The sequence below is a fragment of the Trypanosoma cruzi genome, genomic scaffold (genome assembly GCF_000209065.1).
Source record: "Trypanosoma cruzi strain CL Brener 1047053516377 genomic scaffold, whole genome shotgun sequence".
NCBI lineage: Eukaryota > Euglenozoa > Kinetoplastea > Trypanosomatida > Trypanosomatidae > Trypanosoma > Trypanosoma cruzi.
In genome coordinates, this window is record NW_001849500.1 from 125,241 (window position 1) to 152,853 (window position 27,613).

The 27,613-nt window shown below is 48.7% G+C and overlaps 16 protein-coding genes across 16 annotated transcripts, besides 30 other annotated features; all 16 read left to right on the top strand.

The window, feature by feature from the left end:
- Nucleotides 1-7,055: part of a sequence feature (areas merged during assembly that could not be assigned to a particular haplotype. This can correspond to areas where the two haplotypes were merged or to regions with more than two copies in the genome that were merged during assembly.) that runs on past the window's edge.
- Tc00.1047053506247.330 (2,3-bisphosphoglycerate-independent phosphoglycerate mutase, putative) lies at nucleotides 246-1,910 on the top strand (the record flags this gene model as incomplete). The annotated part of the gene is made up of 1 exon (XM_815254.1): nucleotides 246-1,910. The coding sequence occupies one exon, from the start codon at nucleotides 246-248 to the stop codon at nucleotides 1,908-1,910; it is 1,665 nt and encodes a 554-aa protein (XP_820347.1).
- Nucleotides 2,194-2,231: a microsatellite.
- Nucleotides 3,047-3,092: a sequence feature (T-rich).
- Nucleotides 3,163-3,195: a microsatellite.
- Tc00.1047053506247.340 (hypothetical protein, conserved) lies at nucleotides 3,297-3,902 on the top strand (the record flags this gene model as incomplete). The annotated part of the gene is made up of 1 exon (XM_815255.1): nucleotides 3,297-3,902. One exon carries the CDS (start codon nucleotides 3,297-3,299, stop codon nucleotides 3,900-3,902), a length of 606 nt encoding a protein of 201 aa, XP_820348.1.
- Nucleotides 3,935-3,956: a microsatellite.
- Nucleotides 4,229-4,266: a sequence feature (T-rich).
- Nucleotides 4,334-4,369: a sequence feature (AT_rich).
- Nucleotides 4,403-4,966, top strand: Tc00.1047053506247.350 (hypothetical protein, conserved; the record flags this gene model as incomplete). Its single annotated transcript, XM_815256.1, has 1 exon — nucleotides 4,403-4,966. One exon carries the CDS (start codon nucleotides 4,403-4,405, stop codon nucleotides 4,964-4,966), a length of 564 nt encoding a protein of 187 aa, XP_820349.1.
- Tc00.1047053506247.355 (hypothetical protein, conserved) lies at nucleotides 5,171-5,908 on the top strand (the record flags this gene model as incomplete). The annotated part of the gene is made up of 1 exon (XM_815221.1): nucleotides 5,171-5,908. One exon carries the CDS (start codon nucleotides 5,171-5,173, stop codon nucleotides 5,906-5,908), a length of 738 nt encoding a protein of 245 aa, XP_820314.1.
- Tc00.1047053506247.360 (hypothetical protein, conserved) lies at nucleotides 6,251-7,414 on the top strand (the record flags this gene model as incomplete). The annotated part of the gene is made up of 1 exon (XM_815257.1): nucleotides 6,251-7,414. The coding sequence occupies one exon, from the start codon at nucleotides 6,251-6,253 to the stop codon at nucleotides 7,412-7,414; it is 1,164 nt and encodes a 387-aa protein (XP_820350.1).
- Nucleotides 7,056-12,844: a sequence feature (heterozygous, Esmeraldo-like haplotype).
- Nucleotides 7,722-7,748: a sequence feature (AT_rich).
- Nucleotides 8,241-8,275: a microsatellite.
- Nucleotides 8,334-8,363: a microsatellite.
- Nucleotides 8,435-10,618, top strand: Tc00.1047053506247.370 (hypothetical protein, conserved; the record flags this gene model as incomplete). The annotated part of the gene is made up of 1 exon (XM_815258.1): nucleotides 8,435-10,618. One exon carries the CDS (start codon nucleotides 8,435-8,437, stop codon nucleotides 10,616-10,618), a length of 2,184 nt encoding a protein of 727 aa, XP_820351.1.
- Nucleotides 10,823-10,848: a microsatellite.
- Nucleotides 10,930-11,050: a sequence feature (T-rich).
- Nucleotides 11,369-11,415: a microsatellite.
- Tc00.1047053506247.380 (hypothetical protein, conserved) lies at nucleotides 12,038-14,011 on the top strand (the record flags this gene model as incomplete). The annotated part of the gene is made up of 1 exon (XM_815259.1): nucleotides 12,038-14,011. The coding sequence occupies one exon, from the start codon at nucleotides 12,038-12,040 to the stop codon at nucleotides 14,009-14,011; it is 1,974 nt and encodes a 657-aa protein (XP_820352.1).
- Nucleotides 12,845-13,444: a sequence feature (areas merged during assembly that could not be assigned to a particular haplotype. This can correspond to areas where the two haplotypes were merged or to regions with more than two copies in the genome that were merged during assembly.).
- Nucleotides 13,445-21,389: a sequence feature (heterozygous, Esmeraldo-like haplotype).
- Nucleotides 14,504-15,079, top strand: Tc00.1047053506247.390 (hypothetical protein, conserved; the record flags this gene model as incomplete). The annotated part of the gene is made up of 1 exon (XM_815260.1): nucleotides 14,504-15,079. The coding sequence occupies one exon, from the start codon at nucleotides 14,504-14,506 to the stop codon at nucleotides 15,077-15,079; it is 576 nt and encodes a 191-aa protein (XP_820353.1).
- Nucleotides 15,502-15,530: a microsatellite.
- On the top strand, nucleotides 15,532-16,242 carry Tc00.1047053506247.400 (hypothetical protein, conserved; the record flags this gene model as incomplete). The annotated part of the gene is made up of 1 exon (XM_815261.1): nucleotides 15,532-16,242. The coding sequence occupies one exon, from the start codon at nucleotides 15,532-15,534 to the stop codon at nucleotides 16,240-16,242; it is 711 nt and encodes a 236-aa protein (XP_820354.1).
- Nucleotides 16,388-16,407: a microsatellite.
- Nucleotides 16,407-16,427: a microsatellite.
- Nucleotides 16,803-16,830: a microsatellite.
- Nucleotides 17,139-17,166: a sequence feature (AT_rich).
- On the top strand, nucleotides 17,297-18,016 carry Tc00.1047053506247.410 (protein-L-isoaspartate O-methyltransferase, putative; the record flags this gene model as incomplete). Its single annotated transcript, XM_815262.1, has 1 exon — nucleotides 17,297-18,016. The coding sequence occupies one exon, from the start codon at nucleotides 17,297-17,299 to the stop codon at nucleotides 18,014-18,016; it is 720 nt and encodes a 239-aa protein (XP_820355.1).
- Nucleotides 18,025-18,049: a microsatellite.
- Nucleotides 18,197-18,225: a sequence feature (AT_rich).
- Nucleotides 18,358-18,407: a microsatellite.
- Nucleotides 18,434-19,381, top strand: Tc00.1047053506247.420 (hypothetical protein, conserved; the record flags this gene model as incomplete). The annotated part of the gene is made up of 1 exon (XM_815263.1): nucleotides 18,434-19,381. The coding sequence occupies one exon, from the start codon at nucleotides 18,434-18,436 to the stop codon at nucleotides 19,379-19,381; it is 948 nt and encodes a 315-aa protein (XP_820356.1).
- Tc00.1047053506247.430 (hypothetical protein, conserved) lies at nucleotides 19,562-21,106 on the top strand (the record flags this gene model as incomplete). The annotated part of the gene is made up of 1 exon (XM_815264.1): nucleotides 19,562-21,106. The coding sequence occupies one exon, from the start codon at nucleotides 19,562-19,564 to the stop codon at nucleotides 21,104-21,106; it is 1,545 nt and encodes a 514-aa protein (XP_820357.1).
- Nucleotides 21,134-21,177: a microsatellite.
- Nucleotides 21,390-22,608: a sequence feature (areas merged during assembly that could not be assigned to a particular haplotype. This can correspond to areas where the two haplotypes were merged or to regions with more than two copies in the genome that were merged during assembly.).
- Nucleotides 21,399-21,821, top strand: Tc00.1047053506247.440 (hypothetical protein, conserved; the record flags this gene model as incomplete). The annotated part of the gene is made up of 1 exon (XM_815265.1): nucleotides 21,399-21,821. One exon carries the CDS (start codon nucleotides 21,399-21,401, stop codon nucleotides 21,819-21,821), a length of 423 nt encoding a protein of 140 aa, XP_820358.1.
- Nucleotides 21,899-21,923: a microsatellite.
- Tc00.1047053506247.450 (hypothetical protein, conserved) lies at nucleotides 22,038-24,104 on the top strand (the record flags this gene model as incomplete). The annotated part of the gene is made up of 1 exon (XM_815266.1): nucleotides 22,038-24,104. One exon carries the CDS (start codon nucleotides 22,038-22,040, stop codon nucleotides 24,102-24,104), a length of 2,067 nt encoding a protein of 688 aa, XP_820359.1.
- Nucleotides 22,609-27,613: a sequence feature (heterozygous, Esmeraldo-like haplotype).
- Nucleotides 24,184-24,224: a microsatellite.
- Tc00.1047053506247.460 (hypothetical protein, conserved) lies at nucleotides 24,348-25,487 on the top strand (the record flags this gene model as incomplete). Its single annotated transcript, XM_815217.1, has 1 exon — nucleotides 24,348-25,487. One exon carries the CDS (start codon nucleotides 24,348-24,350, stop codon nucleotides 25,485-25,487), a length of 1,140 nt encoding a protein of 379 aa, XP_820310.1.
- Nucleotides 25,718-27,505, top strand: Tc00.1047053506247.470 (hypothetical protein, conserved; the record flags this gene model as incomplete). The annotated part of the gene is made up of 1 exon (XM_815218.1): nucleotides 25,718-27,505. The coding sequence occupies one exon, from the start codon at nucleotides 25,718-25,720 to the stop codon at nucleotides 27,503-27,505; it is 1,788 nt and encodes a 595-aa protein (XP_820311.1).
- Nucleotides 27,564-27,600: a microsatellite.

The window sequence follows — 27,613 nt, forward strand, 5'->3', positions numbered from 1 at the left end:
ACGTAAAACCCTGAGGAGCAATCGGTCACTTAATTGGGGGTGCATTGATTGTGCGGGTGGTGCGAGAGTACGGGAGGAGAAGTTTACAAAAAAAACAAAGGGACGCTTATGAAGAAAAAAGATATTCACGTGTAAATGTTGTTTGGGTACCTGTGCATGACGGTCTTTGTTGTTGTTCTTGTTTTGCCACGCAAGTAAGACGAATTTAGTGTCTTTATTTTATCCTTTAAGTATTGATATCATTCATGTCAGCGCTTTCTCTTCAGCTTCATACCGCACTCCCCCGACGCAAGTTGCTGCTTGTGGTTATGGACGGTGTCGGTATTGGTCCTGGCGATGAGTACGACGCGGTCCACGTTGCCAAAACGCCCTTTATTGACTCGATGTGCGCCGACGCAAAGCACTTTCGTTCCGTCTGCGCTCATGGCACTGCAGTGGGGCTCCCCACAGACGCGGATATGGGGAACAGTGAGGTGGGGCACAACGCACTTGGTTCAGGCCGTGTTGTGTTGCAGGGAGCCTCCCTTGTTGACGATGCCATCAAAACTGGTGAGATTTTTACCAGCGATGGCTACCGTTACCTTCACGGCGCCTTCTCGCAGCCAGGTCGCACCCTTCACTTGATTGGCTTGCTAAGTGACGGCGGTGTTCACTCCCGCGACAACCAGCTCTATGAGATCATCAACCATGCCAGTTCGAATGGAGCGAAGCGTATTCGTCTGCATGTCCTCTATGATGGCCGTGATGTGCCTGATAAGAGTTCATTCAAATTCACTGACGATCTGGAATCTGTCCTTGAAAAGGCTCGTGCAAAGGGTTGTGATGCCCGCATTGCAAGCGGTGGTGGTCGCATGTTTGTCACGATGGATCGTTACGAGGCAGACTGGTCTGTAGTCGAGCGTGGCTGGAGGGCGCAAGTGTTGGGTGAGGCAAGGGCCTTCGCTTCTGCTGGTGAGGCCATCAAAACATTCCGCAAAGAGGACCCAAATGTTTCGGATCAGTACTATCCACCTTTCATCATCAGCGACGTGGACGGCAAAGCCATTGGCCCTATTGAGGATGGCGATGCTGTGCTTTGCTTTAACTTCCGTGGCGATCGTGTCATTGAGATGTCCCGTGCCTTTGAGGAAGAGGATTTTGATAAATTCAACCGTGTTCGTGTTCCCAAGGTGCGCTACGCTGGCATGATGCGATACGACGGCGATCTGGGTATTCCTAATAATTTTTTGGTGCCGCCACCCAGGCTTTCTCGGACGAGCGAGGAATATCTCGTTGGCTCTGGATGCAATATCTTCGCCTGCTCCGAGACACAAAAATTTGGCCACGTGACGTATTTCTGGAACGGCAACCGCAGTGGAAAGTTGGATGAGGAGCACGAGACGTTCTTTGAGATTCCCAGCGATCGTGTACAGTTCAATGAAAAACCCCTCATGAAGAGCAAAGAAATCACCGAGGCGGCAATTGAGGCATTGAAGAGTGGCAAGTACGATGTCGTGCGCATCAATTTCCCCAATGGTGATATGGTGGGACACACGGGTGACCTCGCAGCGACGGTCACCGCTGTTGAGGCAGTGGACGCATCATTACAGCGGCTGAAGGAAGCCGTTGATGCTGTTAACGGCGTTTTCCTCATTACCGCAGATCACGGCAACTCCGACGACATGGCGCAGCGCGACAAGAAGGGGAAGCCAATCCTTGGTAAAGACGGAAAAGTACTTCCGCTCACATCGCATACACTCGCGCCTGTTCCTGTGTTCATTGGTGGTGCCGGGCTGGATGCACGTGTGCAGATGCGCACGGGCCTCCCTAAGGCCGGGCTGGCGAATGTGACAGCGACCTTTCTGAATCTGATGGGATTTACTGCTCCGACGGACTACGAGCCATCACTCATTGAGGTGATCCCGAACTGAGCGAAGGTGCCGATTGAAATCAGAACGAAACGCAAACTTGGACAGATGTTTGTTTTGTTTTGACAATCAAAAGGAATATTCAAAAGGAATATCGCTGTTGGTAGCAATGTTTTGCATGGCAATGTTGTGTGACCCATTTACGCGAAGCTAATAAAAGAAGTTAATAATAATGGATATAAATGTTGGACAAACGGGAAAGGGGAGAAAATGCAAGAACGGAGCAGTGGGGTGGGCGGGAGGCGAGTGTAGGCTAACTGAAAGAAAATTGAGGAAGGAAATGCAAATATAACATATATATATATATATATATATATATGTATAAACGTGCATTCAAAGAGAGTTTTTTGAGAAGAAAAGGCAGCGGCAAGGCGTTGCCAGCAATAAAAAAAAACAGTTGGATGTATGGAAGTCGTTTTTTATGTAATCGAGGAACAATGGTGTCTTTAAATGAACGGGAGGAGGAAATTAACTGTGTGCGTTTGTGTGTGTGCGTGCTGTCTTCAAAAAATGAAGCGGTAACTTAATGAATTTCGTTCCTTGGAGCCCAACATTACCTCCGCGTCGAAAGTGTGGAGAGCGCTGTATTTTTGGGCGGCGTACTTTGTCGCTGGGTGCGTGATCATTTCTTTTGTTTTTGTTTTTGTTGCTTAGTTGCTGCTTACACTATTCTTTTGCCTTCATTATCATTTCTTTGTCTCCTGGTACATATTTATTATTATGGCTTCCTGCGCAATTGGGATTGCGACGAAATGACGGCGTCAGCTCAAACCGGTAGTGGGCTTACATTTGTTTTTCATGGGCTTTTCGTCAAAGAGTCAGGTGGGGGTTGACAAAGTTCCATATAGCAATGCTGTTCGTGATAGGCGGCTGACTTCCCAGAGGAGTGGTTGGCGTTTGCCGAGGAGCACTTACATGTTGGTGCCTACCACTCTTGTCTTTGCGATTGGGGGGTTCTGTTTTACGTGTTGGTGGAACAACAAGCGAGCGAAGGAGGGGCCGTGTGTGGACTGCAAGCGCCAGCAGGAGATAATGGAGGAAATGTACTTTCGCAAGCCAACTGTCCAGAAGGGGTATAGGTTCTAGCGGTGCATGTAAGTAAATCCGCGCGTTTGCCGTTGTGTTGTTGAAAGAGGATATTTTTTCTTATCTTTTTTTTTTGTTGTTGCATTTTTTTTTTTTTTTACGCTGAGCATTTCACGGGGATCGCGCGCTGGGAGGTCAATTGTGCTCCCGACCATATGCTAACATCATCTTTGTTTTTGTCTCTTTTTTTTTTTTTTTTTTTGGATTTGATTTTTTCTCGCTCGGTGTTCAATGAAAACCAAACTCGAAGCTGCGCCGTCCGGCCTGCTGTTGTTTGGGGAGGCTGGATTTTGTTTTTAGACGATGGGTGACTCTCTCATCGCTCAGCTTGAGCAGGACTTCCGCGCTATTGAGCAGTCGGACCCGTCGCTTACGGATGGTTTCAAAATTGTGTACGACCGGGAGGTGCCGTGTGAGTTGCGCCCGATGCGCGGCGGGAATGCTGAGCCTGGGTCACTGGAGGGAATGAAGGTGAAGGTGCTCTCCTTCGGTGATGATCATAGCCTCTCCACTATGCGCGTTGAAATAACGAGTGAATCGGATCTTTTCTTTCACTACACTTGCGTCATTAACCACGCTGGGTTTATTCGTCTGCGTGAGCACCAAAGTCTCGTCTGCGACTTCCCTGATTTTCTCATGACCCTCTTGAAGATGTTCAACCGCTGTATTAAGGAGCCGCAGAGGTTTCTTGTTGTCCTTCTGTTGGACGAGAATGGGACAGCCAACATGGAGTTTATAGAAAATCTCGAGTACAAACTAGTTGGGGTGCTGACACTTCCGTTCCGCGCCTCCCCACCGGAGGTGGTGCGGGAACAGATTGGGTATCGGTACAGTGCCGTGCGCGCGCGACTGGCGTTGCTCACCGCCCAGCTGAAGAACTCCAACCTTGTGCTGAAGCCACGGCAATAGAAAGGAAACACCAGGAACAAGTTCAGTGCATATGTGTGTGTGTGTGTGTGTGTGCATTTGTTCATGTTAACCGGGGAGAGGCAGAGAGAAAGGAAAAAAAAAAAAAAATAGAAGGGAACCAAAAAAAATCAAAATCTGAGGGATGAGCACAATGGAGGGAAAAAAGAAGAAGACGTGCAAGAATAAAGGAAGCACCATTTTGAATATATTTTTGGGCCTTTTTGGTGGTGGTTCGTTGGTTGTCGATGTACCGTGTCTTTAAGAGTGAGATGAAAAATGCTGAGTCGTTTGGGCGGGTGCCGTGGCAGTGACTCCGCTGCTCCGAGTTTTATCTTTTTCATTTTCTTTTTTACTTTTTTTTTTTGTGTGTGTGTGTTCGTGTGTCACCGACGGTTTTATTTGCTATTGGAGGCACTGACGACATGTTTTTCTATATATTTTTTTATTTTGCTTTTAAATATATTTTTCCCAATATGATGTGGAGAAAGTTATAAGTGAAGATGCGACGTGGTGTCATTTCGTACGCAGTGACGGATCACGCGACAAGAGCACTGACCCTCCCTTTGCTGCTCGACACTGTTCGCCGCGACCCGGGCATGACTGCAGCTTACTACGCCAACCGTTATTTTGGAAAGGAGCGTCAGATGGAGGTGACGCGTGTGCTGTGGGGCGAGCTGAAGTTCTACGGGCAGGTGACTATTGATCGCATCGATGGACCGGAGGAACCGCCGCGGTGGTATCCGGTCTTTTCCATACCGCGAAAAATTCACAATATTCGACGACACTGTGCCGAGGAGGAGGATCTCAGTGTTCTTCAGCAAGACACCGCCTTGGCAGCCGGTGGGTCGCCTGTGGCGCAGGAGGCGAGTGCTTCAATGGCAGCATCTGTAGAAAATAGTATTATCGCTCTTGTTCAGAAATCTCCGGGACATGACATTCAGTTTTACATTGGGGAACTTCCTGCAGTGATGCAAGCATACGCACCGATGGCATTCAGGCGACTACGCGAAGCGGGGGTCATAGTTAGAGAGCAGACGCCACAAGGCACATTTGTTTGGAGATGAATTATTTTTGTTTTTGTTTGTTGTAGTTGTTGCTCTTTTGATATGCCTGCCTGTCGTAGTGGACTTAACTCCTTGTGGAAGAGGGGCTTGTTTGCGCGGAACCTTTTTTTTTTTTTTTTTTTGCCCTTCTTCTTCTGCCCGATCAATTTCCAAGGCGTGTAGCACGGGGTAAGATAAATGAACTGGAAAAGCCGGTAGGGTTAAATGTTTGGTTCAGTGCGAAGAGATAAGGGAGAGTTTGGTAGCTGTTCAACTCCGTGTTTTTGCCTTTGTGCACGCCATCCTCCCCATTTGCTGTACGGATTGGCAACGGCATTGTTGCTGTACCTTCTTGTTAGTCCAAATGCCACGGCCAGGGCGAATTTCACTGGGAAAACTGTCCTTTTCTGGTTTTTTGCTGCCCGCACGATTCGCGGCATTTCGCACTTTTTGTGGCAACACTCTGGACGACTGACTTTTTCTTGCGTCTTGAATTGCGCTGCATTGCGGATCTTGGGGGGATCAAAGTGCCGTTTATATGTTTTTTGCAGATGTTGTGCTTCTTCCTTTTTGCATGGCGGCGTCCGCATTTCGCAGCGTGGGCATCTTTGCGCATCTTGCCGTCGTACTTTACTCAGATCGCCAAATACTTTTTTTTTTGGTTGCCTGGGGTCTCTCTTGTGTGAACGAGTGAATTGCTACTCAACATACTCCATTGGTGTGTCCTTTTGCCAATGGAGCGTTTGGATCCGGATCGCTTCATTGGTGGCAGAGCAACCGTCCCACGCATGGTTGTCATCTTTGCCGCGTGGGTCGGAACCCCCAACATTCTTTTTGGTGGGAGCCACGCTTCCCTGCAGTGGAGACGTAATTTTCTTGGTTGCAGAAGCAAATTTTTTCTCCTTCCACTGCTGGTGTATTGGTCTCGGAATCCCGGTGTTTCTGTTATACTTTTTTTCATAGTGAATTGTGCTGGGTTGCGTGAGGAATTGCGGAGACACGGATTTGGACGAGCGCCGTTGTGATGGTCTGAGGCTGAAACTTATGATGTTTCATCGATATGCATACTTCCTTATTGCCGTGTTTGCAGTTGGATGGATTTGTTACGCTACCGCGGGAGCCTTGTCCACTCTCTTGTTGCTGATTGTGATATGAGCCCCTTTTGCCTCTGCTAGGCTGCTGAACGAATTGACACGGGCATCTCTGCTGCAGTGCCTGCTGGGATCCTTCTGTTTCTCACTGACACTCTTTATCTTCCCCATTTACGCTGCTTGGGTATGAGTCTGCGCATCGCTGTTGAGTGGGATGCTGCTGTTTCTCTCTCTCCCTGTATATATATATTTTTTAATCTTCATTTGTTATCTTTTTTCTCTCTTTTTTTTCCAACGGGAAGGGGAAACGATGAGTGTGATGGCACCACTCGTTGACCTTGCGGGGGGAGCTGTGCCGTATGTGAAGGACACCACAGAGCGCGTTCCAACTTCTGCGACCTCGGCGGTGACGAGGTCCTGGTCACATGTTGATTGTGTGACTCTGTTTGCAACGTTTGCCGCCACGTCCTTTGCTTACTCCCTTGTTGGTCACCCCTTGTTTCTTGCGGTATCTCGTCAGCAGTGCAGCACGACACGACTGACAGTGCGGCAGGTTCTTCAGGAGGTATACTTGCAACATGGCTACCGTGGATTATTCCGCGGTGCTGGTGTAGCTGTCTCGGGGACTGTCATCAGTGAGCTCGTCTACTACCTGATTGTGGAGTACGGAAAGGAGCATTTGCCGCTACCGACAAAAGAGCAGCGATGCCTTACAGGGGGTTTTGCAGCAGACCTCATCTCCGGACCCATTTTTAATCCCTTTGCCGTGGTGTCGCAGGTGCAGATGGTGGCTGATTGTCGTGGCGGAGAGCACAAATATAGAAATGCTTTTAGCACGACGAAATGTATTTTGATGGAGCAAGGCTGGCGCACTCTTTTCCGTGGCACACTATTAACCATGGTGGTCTCACCCCTTACTGGGGCGTGGTGGTTTGTGTATGAGCTGCTAAAGCAGAGGGCGTACAAAATCGCCTCGCGCAGCGCACCCTTACTTGGGGCTGTTACTCCTGCTAGAGTTCGGCAAGAACTGCCTGTGACCTGCACTTCCACAACTGATAATCTCATTGTGAACTGTGTTGTGGGGGCCCTGTCAAGCATAATCATTGGTATCTTGATGAACCCACTGTACGTATTACGACTTCGGCTGCAGGTGGCGAAAAACTTGGGGAGTACGCGTTTTCCGGCAATTTGGATGATGCGGAATGTTTTTCGAGAAGAGGGCATCCAGGCGTTTTTTAAGGGACTGCGTGCGAATCTTTTTATGGCAGTCATTGGCGGCTCGGCGTTTGGAATGACGTACGAGGGAGCGAAACAATTCTCAGATATCACTGAAAGTGGTTCTTTCACTCTTAGCACGTTAGAAATTGGATCCCGATAACACATTTCTACCCCACCCACCCAACAGGTAATTAGTTGCGGATGTTACTTGTGGCGACGTGGCCGGTGGGGTGTGGCGGGGCGGTGGGGTGGGGGGCGGACGTTGTGTGAATGCCGTTGGCCCCCCACTACCCCCGGGGTGTTGAACCTCGTGGAGAGGGCACTTTTGGACCCGGAGTTACCTCGAATTTTCATGTGGAGTACCGAGCCCGTGATGGTGACAAATGCCGGCGGACGGCATCACCGGGAGGAGGGGAAAGGCAGGGGGGATTCGGGGTCACAAAATTTTCTGTCGTTACAGTGGGTTCTTTATTTTTTTTTTATTTATTTATTTTGCCCTTTCGGGAAAAATGGATGGACACAAGAAGTCAGGGGGAGTATGCGGGAAGATTGTTGGCAGCAGCAGCAGCAGCATGAACGATTACTTTTATAAGTGAGAAGGAGAAGGAGGTAACGAATACAACAGTGGAAATATATATATATATGTATGTAATTGTATACCACAAACAAAACAGAGCGAACGCTTTAAATGCAACGAAGCGCACGGCTCCATTATTTCATTTGCGTGTGTCACTTGGGAGGAACGTGGGGGAAAAAAGAGAAAGAGAAACGGGTGGAATCAATGCGTGGAGCATCAAATGGAAACAGGAAGGGACGAACGTTGGAAGGATGACACGAGAAACAACTAGCGATTTTTTTTTGTTTCTTTTTCCCGGGCGTTAAATATTTTTTATTGTTGTTGATTTTACTTTCTAATACCATGGATGTTAGTTGTTGTTGGTGCCTTTTGCTGAATATGCCACTCTGCATCACTTTTTCCCTTGGTGTATACATATATATATATATATATATATGTATTTATGTGCTCACGATGCTCTCACTTTATTTAAGTAAGAGGAGGGTGAAGAATAGTGCGTGAATTGCTTCTTCGTTTGTTTGTTTGTTTGTTTTTGTTTTCTTTGTTGTGTGGGGGTATTTTGTTTCAAGCCATTAGTGAGCGTTGGATAGGAAGGGAAAAGGTATGTTTTACCATGGGTCGCACCCAGAACATCCCCTGCGGACGTTGAAGAACCCAAAGGCTGGCGTGTTGTGTTCCATATGTAAAGCATGTGCTCATCCCTCCATGGCGGAATGGTGTTTTTGCATGCAAGCGGGGTGCGGCTATATTCTTTGTTGTAAGTGCTCTGAAATTGAAGAACAGTTATTTGATATTCCGCAGGTTATCACACGGAACCCGGTATTACCGCATGAAGACATGAGTGTTTGTCTGCGCACACGTCCGCGCAGCAATGCCCATGTGTTATGCCCGCTTTACCCCGGTCGTCTGATGATTGCCGTTTCCAGCGCCAAAGGCACCATCGATGCAAACGAAACCTACTATCGGTTAAGGAAGGGTGGATGGGTCAACGCCGCCCATGTTGTGCGTGTACTTCCATCGCAGCAGCTGATCGAAGAGCTTGCCAAAACCCATTTGCGGGCTGAGGAGCATAATTCCCATGAATTTATGGCCTTGGAGGAAATTCTTCTTTGCATTGATGAGAGTTTTCGGCTGATGGATGAGCGCTCTCCGTATGGCACCGTCATGGCATCACTGACTTTTTTTCCGCTGCTGCAATATTCCTCCAGTCTGCACTTGATCTCGTCTGAGGAGCGCACTGTTGTTGTCCGTGCATCGCTGGGGTTTATTCACTACCTCTTTCATTTTGTGCTAGAGGAGGTTAGCCAGTGGATGAATAATGTGGATCATAGAGTAAAGACGACGGCGCTCACACTCTACGTAGAGCTCCTAGGGAAGTCGCTTCTTGTTGCACGTGACGTGGCGGAATCCCAAATTGTGGCACTCCCTTCCGAACTTGGCCCACTGATAACACGGACCGCTGCGGTGGTACTGGAGATCCTGCCAATTGTTGAGTGTGGGACAGCGCCATGTGGAGGAGCCACGGTCTCGCTGCGCGCACCATCCATCGCCACTCGACAGGTGGACTTGGCAGAAGAACAGGCACGGCTCTTTTTTTGTTGCTGCAATATGGTAGAAACGACGGGATGGTTGTTGTTGCATACACCCACGTTTACATACGACCTCAAATGCCTTCGTCCTCTCCGTGTAGCCGTCTCTATCGTTCCCAATTCGGAGAGCCTTGAACGCATGCTTTGTCAAGTTGTCAACAACGCCCTGGAGAAAATGCCCTCGCTACGGAGGCGAGTCCATGACCTGGACGTTATAGAAGTAGCCATTTCGCTTGCCGGGCGGGCGACGTGTGCGGAGAGTCAAATGGCGGTGTTCAGGCTTATCTCTGCCGTTGCTCACAACTCGCCGCGTAACATCTCGCAATCAGCGTCGCTTGTCATTGCCCCATTGATTCAGCTAGCCATGAAGGCCTGGAACACCGTAGTAGCCAATGCGGCATTTGACTGCTTTGCAGAATTAGCCTACAATGACCCACGAGTGGATGGTTTTCGATGTGACTCGCAGAGCAAAGAACTTATGCTTCCAGTGTGTTCTGCAGCACTCCATCCGCAAGAAGCGCCATATCAGATGGCGAATGTCTATGAAGTTGGGGATCACCTGCAGGTCCTATGTGAGTACTGTAGTTACTCTCACCCCCATATTAATGGTGTGCTCGTGCGTGAGCCCCAATTCGCATATTTTGGATGCCAATGCGAATCCTGTGCACACGTGCAAGTGGCGCGCCCACTTCCGCCACCAAACATACCGACGACGCCAGCCATTCAAGAAATGCTGAAGGAAAACATTGCACGAGTCGTGTTATTTTGGCTCAAATGCAGTGAATCGGCCGTAGCCAACGCTGTGGGGCGTCTGTCGCTGAAGATTTCTCTCCCAGTTGAGGTGACGCTCACCCTTTACCGCGCACTGCTCAAGCAAAACCTCGTTGGCTACGCCGATGCCGCGCTTGCCATCGCCGCCCAGTCTCATTTGCCCGCCGTACAAGAGATGCGGCGGGAGTACCCGTGTGCCGCGATATCGCAATACTTGTCCTGCCAACCCGCCTTCAGGGCTGCTGCCTTCAGCAAAGAAACGCCCGGCAAGGGTTCACAGAATGAGGATCCCGACGGACTCTCACCATCGCCTGATGTGACGACGAAAAAGACTGAAATGTTTGCGTCGTTGCCATGTGGTGTTTCGCCGCCGCTCGTTGATCTTTTTACCGGACCGCAGAAAATGTACTTGGATGAAGTCCTATAGAAGTGAGAGTTTTGTGAGGAAGGAAGTGGGCCCGAAGTTTGGAGACGAACGAAAAGAAAAACAACAAAAACGAAAAAAAAAAGAAGTTTGTTGTTTTTGAGTGGTGTCGCTTGTGGAGGAGGCAATAAGTTCGGGATTGCAACTTTGTTCTTGTCGGATTTTCCGAATGCGTATCCTCCCCATTCGCTCAGCCACTTGCACACTTATATACATACATACATACATACATATACATTAGGGAGGTAAAGAAAAGGTGAGGGTGAGGCGCCTGAAGCACATTTCAGGCGATGTGAGGAATCCTCGGTGCCATCTTCTGTTTTTATTTCCCATTTTTTTTTTTTTTGTTGTTGTTGTTCAAGCCCCTTCTTTTTGTTTTTGGTCTTTTTTATCGGCTGCCCATATGTTCTTGTTTTTTGTTTGTTTGTTTTTTGTAGGGAAGGGTTGCTGTTGTTGTTACGTGCGTGTATTTATGAGGGTTGTGTGTTTTTGAGACGTGTCTGGCGTTGCGTGGATTTCTTCACGCCCGACAGTCAATTGTCTTGCCCATAGAAATATTTCTAACCGTTACTTATTTTGAAGTCATTGCTGACAATAGAAGGCAGCGGGCGTATTTCTCAACGATGAGAAACAGAAAGAGAAGAGAAACATTTAAAGGACAAAAAAAAAAAAATCGAGATGTACATAAATCTGCGTACATAGATGTATAAAACATCCTTAACACTACTGTGGTCGCATGCGTATCGCCTCACCTCTTTCTTCTCTCTTTCTCTTTTTTTTTTCTTTTTCTTCTTTCTTTCGCTTCTCATGCGTGAGCACGACCCAATACGGCATGTGTTTGCTCTGTGATAGAAGGGAAGAGCAGGAACAGAAGTGGGAGATCGAGGGTGGAGTTTCCCTAACCCGAGTGAGAGGGGGAACGTGTTTTTTTTCCCCGTTACATAGAGGAGGAAGAGTTCAAATCGGGGAAAGGGAGAAGGATAAAATGGGCTGGGGGTGCTGTAGTGTGTTTTTTCTCGGCGATTTGGCCTCTGGAGAGCAGAACTGACGTGTGTAAAGCACTCGGCTATGAATCTCTTTTGTTTTTTCTTTTTTGTATTTTTTCTTTAGTGGCGGGAGTGTTTATTATTATTTTTTGCAGGGGGGAGGGGAGTTATGTTTGTTGGCCGGTGGTTGTCCCCAGCGCATCTTTTTGCATGTGCCGTTCTCTGCAGTCAAAGGACCCTAACCCTTTTAACAATCTTTATTTTTCTTCCGGTTCTCTTTGAAGTTGTGAATTTTTTTGCTCGCTGGTTTCTTTGTTTCCGCTGCCGCGCCACGGCTCCAACCGCGTGCACGCACACAAACTCACATAACCACGCAGGTGTTCTTTTTTTTCTGTTTTCTTTAATAAGGAAAGAAAGGGAGGGAGGATATTGAGAAATGGTGGCGTTTGCGGATGACGGAAGGGATGAGCGCATTGCTGAGCGACGCATTCGTGTGCGACGGCGATTGAAAGAGTTGTGTGACAGCGAGAGGAGCACGCAGACGGTGGTGGGAGCCGAAAATAATGTCAGTGACGGCAATGGGGCCAGCGGGACGATTGGGCTGGGCGAGGAGTCTGTGCGCCAAGCCCGTTGCGAAATGGCGGAGATAGTCAGCACTGCCCACAGCGCAGTGACCAGCTGGGAAGTTAACGTTGGCAAGAACGAGAATGAGCGCCGCGAGCGTGAAGAGCGTCTTGTAGATGAGCGACGCCAGAAGCGCCGAGAGGAGTTGAAGGCGAATGAAATCAAGCAGGGGGCAATAGAGTTGAGGTTTGAGTCCATCTACAAGTTGAACGCGCCTCATGAACTGAAGAAGTCCCTTGAGGAGCAGGAGCAGCAGTGCAAGGAACTGATCGCCGCAAAGGACCGCCTTATTGAACTGCTGCGCGAGCAGCTGGAAGAGCGCGAGGAGGAGTTTGTGGCGATACTTCAACGCAATGCGGCGGATGTCAACAACCTCGTTGCCGAGATGCGTGGGCAGACGGAGAAGTACCTTGACGCGTACACCAGTCAGCTGCGGGAAGTAGAGGCGACGTACGAGAATGAGCGAAAGGAATATCTCACGCGCTGCAACGAAGAAATCCAGCAGCTCATGAAGTTGCGCCGTACGCGTGAGACGGAGTACCGCAAAAAGCGGGAAGATGAGATTATGGAGGCGCAAAGGAAGATGGACGATAAACACCGCGGAAACTGCGAGGAGTACAATGAAATCAAGCGGGAGCACCTGCAGGAGATCCATGCTCTCATGGAGGAGCTGGAACGATGCAAGGCCGAGTTCCTCCTCAACGGCGAACGACTCAGTTACAACCTGCAGATACTCCGTGAGCGGGTGAAGGAAAACAAGAGTGCTCAGGCACTGCACAAGCGAAAGCTAGGGCGTTTGCAGGACACACTCAGCTACCTTGTGGCGCGCTACGCGGAGTCCGAGAAGAAGTATCAACGCACCAACAAGGATCTCACCGCCCAGCTGCACCGTGTTGCCAACCAGTACCGTGATCTGCAGAAGAAGTTTCAAAAGTTTGAGAGGTCGGACAAGGAAAAGTACCGCCAACTGTGGGATATGCACGAGGAGAAGAACATACAGCTTGTGCACAAGTCTCTTCAGGCGGATCGTGTTCTCTTTGAGGAAATATTGGGGGTGCCGTGGAATCCACCGCAGCTAAAATACTGGCTCGATGATGAAGCGGCGGATGCAGCAGAGGATAATGAGGTGGATGTTTCCAGTAGCGACGATGAGATTGAACTCTCCGAGGAAGCGCTGATGCTCCTTGCAATTCTGCACAAACAAGCCCCATTCATTGCAGACGAAAACGTGTATGCGGCAATACGACAAGTGCAAGATGCCACAGAGGATCGCGCCATGGTGGAGTCTATTCTTGCCACACTGCAGATCCGCAAAAACGAGGAGATGGATGACCTTTTGCAGTATTTCATTGTAGATGGTCCCGAAGAAACAACGGCACTTATTCGTCCGCAAGATGCCGTTCGTGCACTTTCGACGTTTCTCACAGAACAGCAGCGGGAGAAGAAGCAGAAGGAAGAGGGGCAGAAGGAATCGGCAAAGAGGAACAAAGAAATAGCGAAGATGAAGCTGGAGGAGCGTCGGCGTGCTGCTGAAAAGGAGTACTGGTTGCGCATGGCGAGGTCGGTTCCAAAAGAGCACCAGCGTGTGTGGGGAGCACTTGAAAAAGGCCTGAAATTGTACATTGCCCAGCTCCAGCAACGGAAAAATTTGATTGTAGATACCGATTCACTGCGTGCGCAGAATGCGGAGCTGCGTGCATTACTTACGCAGTACCTGCAGAGTGACATGAACTACCAGCTATACATGCCGCCAAAATTGCTGTTGCAGTCCCGCGCCGCCTCATAAAAAAAAAAGTTTTTTTTTCTTTTTGATGAAATTTCTGGTCCTATGTGTCGATGTCTGCGTGTGGCTTACTGTGCGGAGGGGTTGATGAAAGGATGGATGGATGGATGTAAAGAGGTAGCAGGAATAAGCGAATACCTGCAAATAGTCTTTGGCTTGGAATATTATGTACAATCTACATACGTACATACATACATAGAGAGAGAAATTGCGTGTGTGTGTATGTATATGTGTGTCTGAAGGAAAGGAAGAAAAAAGAGAGGTTCGAGAGAACATTGTAGTGGGAGTGCACTGCACCTGCGACAGTGGTCAAAGTTTTTTTGTGGTGGAGTTGGTTCAACTTTTTCGTTTGTTTGTTTGTTTAACTTCTTTTCGAAGATAAAAGCTTGGTGTGGAAAAATACAGTAGCTGACGTGGAGAGGATATTCAAGGCGTCTACACACGAAACAGACATACACACTTTTATCATAGACAAGGCGAAACGCGAACGCAAAAATGCCCGGCGGTGCGCAAGGACACTCAACAATTCTGCAAGGTCTTGGCCCCACGTCGTTCAATTGGCACGGCTCCATTCCCACCAATCAGGCAGATACTCACTTTGAGCCGAATTTTCGCCAATTTGACTTTTTCCTAGACACACAAGCAATGCCGGACGAGTCACTTGCTGAGCGGGTATATAAGGTACCGGAGGGCGAGTCGCATTGGAATCTTCGCACCTTCTGGGGGCAGAACCTCCGCTGCATGCCTGTTGTATTTACGAGTTTAGCCGGCGCAGCCTTTGTCAATTTTTTTTACACTCGCTTTCTAAATCGCACTGGAGCGTCCATTCGGTGGTCGTTTTTGAAATGCTATGTTGCAATTTTTGCGTGGAACAATTTTACAAAGTTTGTTGCGAGGGAGCGGTACTTTCAACGTGATTTTCAAAGGAATCAGCTGTACTCATTTGATGAGATGCGGGACCAGCGTGATCGACAACGTGTGCGCGAGGCACTGTATGAGAAGCAGTTTGTCAAGAATCCCATTGCGGAATATCGTGTGAAGGCCTGGCAGGTAGCGGAGAGGTTTGCCTAGTGGTTTGCTGCTTCACGTTTGCGTGTGACAATACATGTAGAGTGGATGGTGACGACTTTTGTCTCTGTGTGTGTGTGGTGGTGATCGTCTTTGTTGTTTTATTGCGATAGGTGAACTTCAGGGAAATCAAGGGGGGGGAAAGAAGGGACTGTAACGTCTGGGAATATTAGCGGAGGGGTCGGGATGGGGAGGGGGGAAATGCCGTGGCATCCAAATTCAGTAGTTTTTTTAATTGTGCGTTATTTGTATGTGTGTCTGTGTGTGTGTAGGTATGAATCTTTTTCACTCTTGTGGTCTCCGCACTTCTCTGCCTGCTTTTTGTTTGTTTGTTTTTCCTCGTGTGGGTGAAGCCGCAAGGCGCGATGATTGCGACTGAGTGTTACGATTGCCTATGAAGCCCTTTTTGTGCGTGTGTGCATGTCTTCTTTTTTTTTTTTTTTTTTGCTTTTTTGATGCAAGAAATTGGCTTCACAAGGAACAGCCAAGCCACCATGTCAACATCTTCTACTTCCTCATGCGCAAACAAACGGGATGTACTCAATCGCGTCAAGGAGGTCCTTGAGGCGTATGTAAAGTCGGGGGTGATTGACCGAGAGGATTTGAAGAGACTGGCGAAAAAGTCCGCAGAGGCGATTGTTCCACCAGCAGCTGTGGGGGCGGTTGATCGAGCCACATTGCAGCAATTGATGACTTTCCTTGACGAGAGCGGCGCGGAAGAGGCGGTGATTGCTCCCATTCGAGCGGCAGAGGCGGCGATACCTACGAGGGCGGCGGTTGTTAAGGAGGAAGCTGAAAAGAAGGAACATTCAGAGCCGTCCAAGGCATTGGTGGCGGGAGTGGGATTTTCGCTTACCGCATTGCGGGAACGGATGGCGAAGAAAAAGGAGGAACTGCGGAGGCAGCGGGAAGAGGCGACGGTGACGGCGGAACAAATGCCGCGGGGGGATGCGCCCACCATGACGGCCAGCGTTGCGCTGAGTTCGTTGCCTGGAGAAACGTCTCGCAGCAGTCTGGCGGCGGCGGATGAACCACCGACCCGCAAGTGTAAGACGGAGGCAAATACGTCGCTGCCGCTGCCCTCGCTGCAAGAAGTCGATCTTTACGCAGACCTTGAGGGGCCTCCCTGCGGCTGGCGCACGCAACTGCAGCCCATTTCTATGTAACGACGAGACTCGACGTGTACACAGGCACACAAACATAAACCCGTACAATGAGAGGTTCTTGAAGTGAAAGGGTTCACTAATGCTATTTGCTTACCCTGTACAGTATTGGCGAAGTGGTAGCATGTGGGTGTGGATTAATGCAGCCCACACACACACACACACACAGAGAGAGAGAGAGAGAGAGAAACAAACAAATTCCCCCCTTTTCACTTCCCCGACTGCACCCCCACCCCATTTTTCCCCCTTTTTTTTCATGGATGGGGAGGTGGGGGGAGGGGAAATTAGAAAACTGTGTGTAAATGATGTTCCCTGCATTTTTTGTCTGTGGAGTGTAAGCACCATTCTTTAGTATAGCAACAGGAAAGGGAACATCCCCCAAGGCAACTCAATTGTAAGTGTAAATGTGTGGGAAGAGAAGGAATTAAGAAAAGAAAAAAAGAATGAGTAGCCCTTTGCCCATTTTGCTGCTATGCTGGGAAAAAGATGAAAAAGGAAACTTGCTTAGCTGCAAGCATTGTGTTTTTGGCGCAACGACCCGGTGGATTTAAAGCACACACACAATATATATATATATATATATATATATATGAGCAGTGGAGTTTGTTTTAGAGTGTTGCTCTTCAACCGCCTACCCAAAGAGAGTGAGAGGGAGGCATCATCAGCGCGTCTTTACACACGGATTTCCCTTATTGATGGACGGCAGCGGTTTAGAGGCTAAAGAATGGGGCCCCACCTTCACCGTTGGGAGGTAGCAACACCGTAAGGCTCTGACAAGAACAAAAACAAAAAAAGGAATGAATGAATTCTGATGGGAGCCAATGATTTATTTTTTAAGATTCATCGCATTCTTCTTTGAATGACGCCATTTGTGGGCAAGGCAGAGATGATATTGTTTGATTTTTTTATTGTTTTTTTTTTTTTTTTCTAACCCCTTGCCCCACTGCGCACCCTGCCATCAATTCTTCTGCCTTTTACTTTTTTATTATTATTTCTTTGATGCAACTAAATTTGCCGCATTCACCGGAAAAGGATTGGCAAGTACTAGGATTCAATAATGGCGTGGACGTGCTCGGCGTTATCTAATGCTTCAATGATCCAGAATCTGGAAAGGGCGGCGCTTCTGTCCACACCGGCGATCATCGCGTCACTTCAACGAGTGGATCGCGGGTGGTTTGTACCGGACGGTATGCGGAGCTCGGCGTACAGGGACGAGCCGTTATCCCTTGGGCACGGTGCCACTATAAGTGCTCCTCATATGCACGCGATTATGCTTGAACTTCTCTCTCCATTTTTGTTAAGTACTCCTGGGAGCTTGCCCAAGGCAGTTCTGGACATCGGCAGCGGTAGTGGTTATCTCACAGCCATCCTTGCTGACATCTGCGGGGATGGATCACGGGTAGTCGGTGTGGAGCACGTGGTAGAGTTACAGGAACGTTCATTGAAGGTGGTTCTTCAACACTTTCCTAGCTGGGTGAATGAAGGCCGCATTACCTTTATCAATGGTGACGGCAGAGACATATCAAAGTTATTTCATCCGCATACAGCCATGTTTGATGTGATTCATGTCGGTGCGGCTGCCGCATCGGTTCCCAAAGATTACTTGGAAGCAATAAAACCTGGCGGGTGCCTTGTGATTCCTGTTGGAAAGGAAAATGAAGTGCAGCACCTGCATCTTTACACAAAGGACGAGAAGGGAACCATCACCAAAAAAACTCACGGTGGGGTAAGTTTTGTTCCATTGACGTCGCTGAGGCATCAAAAAAACCGCAGTTGAGGATGACCAAAAAAGAAAAAAAAAAAAAGAAAAGATAGGACTTATTCCCCCTCTTTTTCTTTTTTTTTTCTTTTTCTATCCACAGTGTGCTCTTCTTGTTGGCTCACGCATCGTGGCAAATATATCCATTCACAATATTTATATTTATATGTATTGTGCATGTATGCCTCAGTGTGTGTGTATTATTATTATTTATTTTTTTTTTTTTAGTTGAGTAGGGCGTGCTTGTCATGTTGAACTTTTTTTTTCTTTTCATTACGCATTCTCTTGGTGCTGACAATATGTGCATTTTTTGCACTGAAACACGCATGGTAAAATGGGATGCATTCCGTTTTCTTTATTTTATTTATTTATTCATTTATTTATTTATTTTTGATTTTTTCAGTTATTTCACATTTTACAAAAAAAAGGGGACAAATGGACCGTGGCGACTTTGAATTTCCGCCGGATCCCATTGCGGAGGCGTTTGACTCCACTTTGGAGACTTTGAACAACGTCCCTCTTCGCGTGCTCTCGAACGTACCGATTGAGGAGCTGCCACCTACAGTTGTGCCTTCGGATCAGCAGCGGCCCATTCGTGAGATGATGCGGGGCGGCCGGCGGATTTGGCGGTCGAGACTTCACCGGACGAAGGCGGATGTTTCTGGTGAGCCCGCGCCGGGCACCTTTGCAACCTCACCGACCGACGCTGCGGAGGGGGGAGAGCCGACATCTTCGCCGAAGAATAGTTTTGCCGGGCATAAACGGAACCGATTTGACTGGAGTGAAGAAGAACTCAGAGACTTTTACAAATTTCTCTCACAGTACGGCACCGACTTCAACGCCATCGCCGTCATGTACATTGGTCGCTCGCGTAAGGATGTCAAGCGACTGTATCATAGAGAACTGCGCAAACGGAGTGAAGACGTGCGGGCAGCGCTGTCGTCCCGTGAGGAAATTGATCTGGGAGCGTTTAGGGCGCAATTGAAAAAGCGGGAGGAGCTTCAGCAGGTTCCAGTGCGCCAGCTGGAGCAGGAGGAGGAGGAGGCGCTGCGCCTTATAGAGGCGGGAGCACTGCAATTCCAGTCAACATCGAATGACGGAGAGACACCTGCTGGTGGCAGTGGAAATAAAGATTTTGAATTTGATTTTGCTGTCGTCAAAAATATGACGGCAGAAGAGATACAACCAACAAACAATGCAAAACCTGCCGATGGTGTCAAGTGTGACGACAGCGAGGACAACACAAACAAAAATACATCTCCGTTTTCAAAATGCGCCGAGTCAAGCGCTGCGAGAAATACTGAACTCGGCACTCTGATGGACGAGAAATTGATGGACGATCTTATGGAACTTAATAAACCTTTAGAGGACGATTTTTTTTGAGATCACGAAGTTCGGTGCGTTTTTCCGGCGCGTTGAAGTGGGAGGGTCTCACAACGGTTATATGCTGCCGTTCAATACGGCTATATTTATCCTTGTGTGTGTATGTGTGTGTGAACATGACTTACAAGTACGTGTTTAGATTTTACTGTTCTTTTCCTTTTTTTTTTTTTAAGGGATAGGATGCAACTCTGTTATGGTTGCCGGCATGCTTTCCCCGCCTCCTCGCTTGAACCATGTGTCTTCAGCGATATCATTTCTGACCGCTTCGATGAAATACATAAAATTGTCAAGGAGATGAACACAAAAACGCCGGAGGAAAACCACCGAGTCGCAAAGCTGCAGATGGCACTAAGGGAGCTGCACTCGGCCGTTCACCAAGAGATAAGTGCCCTCAAGGAGCAGAAGGCAAAGTTGGAGGCTTCACGTCAGCGGGATCGGCAGGAAATGGACCTGGGCAACCAATCTCGTCTGGCCAATCTGCAGGACACCAATGCCATGTTGAATACACAAACCATGGGAACCAATCTTTCTCGGTCCAACTTTGTCAAATCAACTCCCAGAGCCACATTTAATGGCATGGTTCCAACATATAAACTACGAAAAATGAACTCTGCGCTAGAGTTGGTCTCGGCCATTATATACTCCGTGGTGGAAAGTTTGGCTATTCGTACTCGTGCGGCTGTGGCGATGTTATGGTTGCCGCCTCCTGGGGTTGTTTCCACGGAGCTCGTGGCACCTTTTGTCGTGGGACGTGACATGTCAAAACTCTGGAACTCTGCGCCATACCGCGTATCCGAGAATTCTGTGCCGTGTCTTGTAAGTGAGACTGGAATTGCAGTGAATCTAAAACCATCTCAAGGGATAAGCGACTCCAAATTACCAGAAAATGTCCCCATAATGGAGTTGGTTGAAATGAAAAACACCGCACAACTCATAGTTCCTGTTTACACGCGTTATGGAGCAATTCAGCGCTCTGTGCTCGCTGTGTTGCATCTTATAGGCGATCCAGTTTTCCCGTATCCATTTGGGCTTCGCAATGAAGAAATGGCAGTACAGACAGCTGCCACACTATCTGTCATATTATCCTCCTATTACGAGACAATGGGTGGAGAATGGGCTAATCGTATTTACGATCCGTTGTTACTGGTCAGCAGCTCAGCGTATCATGGTGGCCTTGACATGAGGAGCATGGAAAAATGTATTGACGACTTTGCCCCACCGGCAACGCTCATCTATCGCTGTAAGAATGATAAGAAGGATGATGATGACGCCCGTGAGGTGATAAAAACACTGAGGTATGCCATGATGAAGCGTGCGGTTTCGCGAAAAGCGGTGTGGTCTGTGAAGGACCTGCACCGGTTTGCGACAAATATGGAGCAGAATTGGATTTCTGTGCTGAATACAAACGCCGAGATGGAATTGAAGATGATTGGCTTGGAGGAAAAAGCCTTGCGAGGTGGTCTGGAAAAGGGACAACCTCGACCATTGTCTAGACAGGATATTGCGTCCCACACAATTTCTGACACTTCGGCTGCTGGACGTCCGGTGAGCTCTTCCGCAATTTCAGTATGCGCATTGCCGCCAATGTTTGATAAATCAAAACCTCTGAAGCCGGAACAAGTGACTGAAATTGAAGCAAATGCATTGCAGCGTTTGCAGAAAATGGGGGTTGATACAGCGCCCTTTGTGATGCCTAAAGAGGCGGAAGATGTAGATTGCGTTTGAAGGGCGGGTTCAGGCCCCCATTATTATTGTATATATATATATAGTTATATATAGTTATATTTATAATACATTTGAAATCTTTGTTGTTGCATCAGTCGTTCAGATGAACAGAAGGAAACACACAGAGAGAGAGAGAAATGGATAGGTGGAATTCACAACATTTTTATGCCTTCAACCCCCCATCATTGTTTCCAGTTGTTGTTGTTGTTTATATTTCTTTGGAGACTTTTTTTTATTTATTTTGCAGTTACCTTCGATTACAGAAAGAAGGAAAGGGGAAACCGTAGAGAGAATGAGAAACCGGCCCGAGGTCCGGTCAAAACCAAGAGAATGGTATTATTATGGCGGCAAGCTTCTTAGCATCCTGGCGTTGTCTTGCGTGGTGAAATTCTCTCGCCTGGTTGAGGTGATGCTGCGTTCCCGAAAAATCATTCAGCCTGCCATGTGGGTCTCCTATCTGTGCTATGTGGTGTTTTTTGCCCTGTGGATTTACACCAGCTGCTTCGTGCAACCCCGGCATCCAAATTGGAGCGAAACCCATAAATATTTGATTTACAGCGCAACGTGTGCGGTGACGGCGGGAGGAGTTTTGTGGACAATTGCAGTATGGCCCGTATTCCACATATGGACAATACCGCTTGGAATGGTGGTGCTGGTGCTGTTTCTTGAGGTCGTCGCCATTATCCCGTGGAATTCGCGCAAGATGAAGCACTGATGCCGCCCTCTTGAAGAAGTTGAGAAGCGTTGCGTTGCGAACTCTTCAGTCCTACCGGGAGGAATGAAATTAAAATTTGTGTGTGTGTGTGTGTGTGTGTGTCTTGCTTGATTGGTACTTGCACATTCATGATTTGTATCATCTTTATTCCTTTTTCTTTATATATTTTATTTTTTACGCTTGTGCGTTTTTCGTGGAAGTCCGCTTTTTTAAGTAATGAAGACGCTACAGAGCTCATTGCGTGGTCGCGGTGGGCGCGGTGGGCGCGGTGGACGCGGTGGACGGGGCGGCCGCGGAGATGCACGGTTTGCATCCCGGTACACCGACGCACGCTTTCAAATTTCCCGTCGTGGCCGTGGTGCGTGGGTTGGCAACAGTCCGCGAGACGCCGCGCTGAGAGACCCCCGTTTTTTGAAGCACCTGAAGGAATCGAGAGGAGCCCCGGCAGACTCCGACGAGGACGAGGAAGAAGTGGAGGATTATCAGGATTTAGAGCAAGGCAGTGAGCACGCTTCCGCTGACGAGGGTAACATGCCGTTGACGGAGGTGGATGAGAAGGAGCTTGACGATGAGGTGGCGGCATGGTCCGCATCGGATGTGGAATTTATTGAACCACGCCGTCGCGTAGCGATTGTGAACTGCAGTTGGGATCATATTCGAGCAGTGGATCTTTACGCCATTCTCTTTTACGCGCTTCCACTTGGTGGACAGCTGATCGATGTTGCTGTGTATATGAGCGATTTCGGCAAAAAAATGCTCGAGCACGAACGTGTGCACGGCCCAGATCTATGGGTTAGGAAGGATGAGAAGGAGGGCGCCCGCGAAGCTGGCCTTCACGACCAAAAGGACATCAACGACAGAGAAATGATGTCGAAGCGTATGGAAATTGATGACAATTGTAACGATGACGAGGATGATCCGTGGGAGGACGACAATCCTGCAATGCTTTACGAAGAGGGTGGGGATGGAGAGCTCTTCTCGCAAGGGAAGTATCGTAGGTATGAGCGTGATCGCATGAAGTACTACTATGCCGTTGCTACCTTCGACTCGGCGGAGACAGCAGAAACGGTTTACAAGCAGTTGGATGGTATGGACATTGAGGCAAGTGGTGTCGTACTGGACTTGCGCTACGTTGACGATGAGGAGGTGTTTGAAAACCCTGTCAATAGGGCTGACCGTATTCCGGCGAACTACAGACCTCTCGCCTCGTTCAAGGCCGCGGCGCTCTCGCAGACTCGCTTCCGTATTTCGTGGGATCAGGACGACATCTTCCGTTATCGCTCCATCCGCGACAGCTTCACCGGTAACACGGCGGAGGACGATATTGCGGCGTATATTGCTCCACCCGATTCATCCGACGAGGATGATTTTGTTGATGCCAATGGGAGGGAAAAAAAGGACAGTGTTCGGGAGAAGCTCCGCATTCGAAAGAAGTACGCCGAGTTGCTGGAGGAGATTGGTGGGCTAACCCAGGATGGACAGCACAGCGAAGCCGAAGAGGGGGAGGCAGGGTATGAACCCAGTGATGGCGATAGCGATGACAACTCGTTAAATCGCTTCAGCGATATCGACTTGGACGAGGAAGAGGAGGGAGAGGCAAACATGTCCGGTGAGGAGGGAGTTATGGGCGACATGGAGGCCACCCTCGACCTCGACGCGGGGACGAAAGCAGCACGCCTACAGCGCGAAGCCGAGATCAAGCAGATGATGAATTCTGCCGATTTGGGTAGTCAAGCCGAGCTCAAGTACAGGCTGCGGCGGAAAGAGATGCGGAAGGCAAAAAAAGAGATGTTGGCCCAGGAACGAGAGAATGAATTGGCGCGACGGCAAGAAGAACGCGAGAAGAAGCGGCAAATTTTGCGTGAGACACTTGGTACCGACGACGCGGGTGCCACGCACATGAGTGGACGGGAAAAAAGGAAGTCTCATGCCAAGTTGGTGAAGCAGCGTGTAGCTGCTGAGCGGGAGGCGAAGAAAAAGATGCGAGCGTCTAACTTGCTTGGCGTCAGCCGGGAAGTGCGGGAGGCGCAGCGCCGGGAGGCCGTAACTGACACAATTGACCCGCGCTTTCGGAACAAACTGCTTACAGACACGCGCTTTCATCTGGACGTCGCGCAAAAGGACAAACGAACGAAATCTGAACTTGTGGATCTTGCCGCTGCTGTTGCCACGGCAAGACGAGAAAAACGTCAGGAGTTGCAGAAGGACGCGAAAGCTGAGAGTGCCGTGGAGTACTTCTTGAATCGTCCAGCCAAAAAGACAAGGAAAGAGCGAGGATCATAAGCCATTCATGCCTCTTTTGTCTCCCTCCCATAAAACGATTAACTCGGGGATTATTAATACTATTGGCAGTTACTGTCATATACATAAATACATACATACATACGTATACATATATATATATGACTGTGTGTGCAGACGTAAAATTTTTTGCTAAGGAAATTGATGGCATCAATATGATTGACCTAGTTTGATTTTTTGCATCTGTATTTTTTATTATTTTTTGCACGAATTTTGTGTAGTACAATGGCTGAAGAAGAAGAAGAGGGCAGCTATACAGAAGCACAAGTAGCGTCCCTTGTCGCCTCTCAAAACTTGGGGAAATGGGAATTATTTGTCAAGTCGGCACTGAAGGAAGTGGCACCAAGCGAGGCCTCACGAGCAGCGATTGCATACGCTCTGCGGAATTTGTATGAGGCGGCGCGCGTTAATCTTATATTTGCCGTTCAGGCTGGAAAATTGCTACTGGCAGCTGGTACGCATCGCAGTGCAGTTTGGGGCGCAGCGCTTTTTGATGTTCGTGGGGCCGTGGCGGATTGGTGCGTGCAAGCGGGTGATGAAGAGCAGGCGCAGGAACTCTGGCGTCTCATGCTTCCTGTCGATGATGACTTGGTGTCGCTGAAGCTCCTGACGAATCTTTTAAACAGTGCCCTTCGTACCCGTAACTTTGCCACGGCCGAGACGGATTGCCTGCGGGGACTGGCCTCATACAAGGCCTTGTCGATGCGAACTGAGGCAAACGATGTGGTGAACGCGTTCCTGTGCGCCTTTGCTTCCCTTCTAGCGGCAAGGCACAGATTTTTGGAGTCGTCGCAGCGCTTCTATGAATTGTATGTGCGGACCAAAAGTCTGGACCACCTTCGTGGGGCCATCGTCTGCGCTATTCAGGCGGATGCGAGTGCCACCCGCTCGAGTCTGCTAGGAGCCTTTTTCAAGGATGAGAGCGCAATGCTTCTCGGGGAACTTTACGACGTTCTTAACCGGGCCCATCACTTTCATGTCTTGCGCCCCAGCGACCTTCAGCGGTTCCTGCCGTATGTCGAGCCTTTCTCCGACACAGCCGCCGTTGAACGCGCTTTTATTCAGCACAACCTGCAGGCCATTTCTCGAGTCTACTACAACATTGGCTTTGAGGAACTTGGGGCCCTCCTTGGCATCACTCCCTCTGAAACAGAGCAACTTGTGGCGCGAATGGCATCGGAACGGCGGTTAGATGCAATTCTCGATCAGACAACAGAGACGGTCATTTTCTCTCGGCCAGAGAATACATCGGTGCTGGAAGCGTGGGACGCGCGAATCACCGCCGTGTGCGAAGAATTGTCTCATGCAGCGGACCTTGTTCTCAGTCGCCATGCCGAGCTTAGCGAGTACCTTTCGCTCAAGTAAAAATGGGAGAAAGAGATAGGGTGGAGGAATAATGAATGAAACCAGTGGAGAAACAGTCTGCAGATGCGAATGAATGAATGAAGCCGTTTGTCATTTAATTGACAAACAGTTTGAATCATATATATATATTTGTATGTTTCTGGAGTGGTGGTGGTGGTAGCGAGAAGCCGATCACCCTTTTTTTTTCTTTGCTTGAATCCTTCAATGCGTGTTTGCATTTTGCAGTGTATATGCTCTCGTTTTTCCGGCTATTAGTGTTATGTAGTTTGGTCATGTCTCTATGGACCGGCAAGGATGCCACTCACACTCGCAGCATATGCGTTGCCCTGGGGATTGTGCTAGGATTCTGCATCTTTTCTTACACATCGGTGTGGAATAAACGCCGTAAACGGGCAGGGCACGTTGCCGAATCTTCGGAGCAAAGTGTGACTCCCAAAGGGCGGGGGACGTCAGGCCACACAACGTATGGGCCCCCGCAGTGCGCCAATGAGTTACAGTCGCAGACCCTGTCGGGAGGGAACACACAAAGGGAGAGGCAATCACTTTGGCGAACATCTTCTGCGAGGGAAGAATACAAAAAAACACCGACATCGCAGACTGAGACTACGCCCTTGTTCCTTTCCACTGTAAAACATAGTGGTGGGTGCTCGGCGAATGTCGGTAGCACCATCTTCTTGGAGAAACCGTCAAGTACTCTTGGTTTTGATTCAGAAGTGGTGGTGGGTCATTTTGCAATGTGTATGGCAGGCTGTTTCACTCAAGAATCCGTCATGTACCGGTTCCCCATCGAAATAAAGCGCTACGTTCACGTAGATGGATCCATAATTACCCTTGTTGCGGAGGATCTTGGTAACGTGGAGGTCAGCATGACCACAGAATCCTACAAGACACGGTGTATTGAGCGGGCTCGGGAGGAGGCGGTGCAACAGCAGACGTACTTTAAAGTGCAGCACGACACGTTGGCGAGCGATATTGTCACGACGGTCATGGAACAATATGCTTGTATATACATTGGGCCTTCCCCTATGGTGACTTTAAGCTTCTTTCTCGTACAGAACCACATAGCCTACGTCTTTCAGCTTCAGTCTCACGCCAATGACTACGGACTCCACCTAACGGACTTTCTTTACACCATACAAAGTGTTCGAATAGAGAAATACCCTCGGGTGGTTTCAGGGAAAGTGCGCCACGCCCTAATTTCAAATCTTGGAGGAGAAGCCTACCTCGTCGACCTCCCGCCGCAGTTTATTGTGACGTGCACCAAAGTCACGGATTTCCTTTCACTTCACTATCGACACGCAAACGCGTGGTCGGGTGAGGTGCTCACGTGGGCTCCGAAGAAGAAGAATGCGAGCAACCAAGGCAATGGCAATCACAGCAGTAATGCTAATCATGACGTCAACAACGTGATCACTCTCATCCCTGGTAAGCTCTTTATCGTCTCACATTGGCAATCCAATAGTGAAGTCAGTGCGACTGTCATGGATGAAGTCAAAGGGCTCCTTGAAGCGGTGAGTGCTTTTTTGACGAAAATTGTTGGTAAACAACTCCCATCCAGTTTGTATGTTTCCAGCGATCTGGAAATGCCTTTGCCACCTATCCAGTGTTTCACCACCAACGTTTGCACTCATACCGCCGACCCCTTCATCACCATGTTCGTGCTGACCAAAGACGCGGGGATTTTTGAGCTTGAGGTGGGCGCACTCGAGGTGTCTGGAATAACCGAGTTGACACATCGTTTGAACTGCAATTTCTCAAAATCCCTTCGTTTGCATCATGGAGAAACTGCTTCTGGGAAAAGGAAACTGACATTTTCTGGTGAATCCGAAAAGAACATGATGTTTCGTCTTGATGCTGTGCATTCTTCATATGACGATCTTTGGTTTACGATCAAATGCCTTCATGTTAGCGGAACCAAGTTGCCAGGCGATTTGCTGCAGTATTTGGAATCCGCTCTCGATGCGCTCTCATTCCCTCCCAATTCGCGTAGTTTTTTTCCAATTGTGCTCGCCAACTGAAAGACGTCGGTGAACAAGAACGGACTTCACTTCAAATTTTCATCCACTTGTCTGCATATTTTCTTTTACCTTTCTTTTTTTTTTTTTTTTTTTTTGGTGTGACTTTTC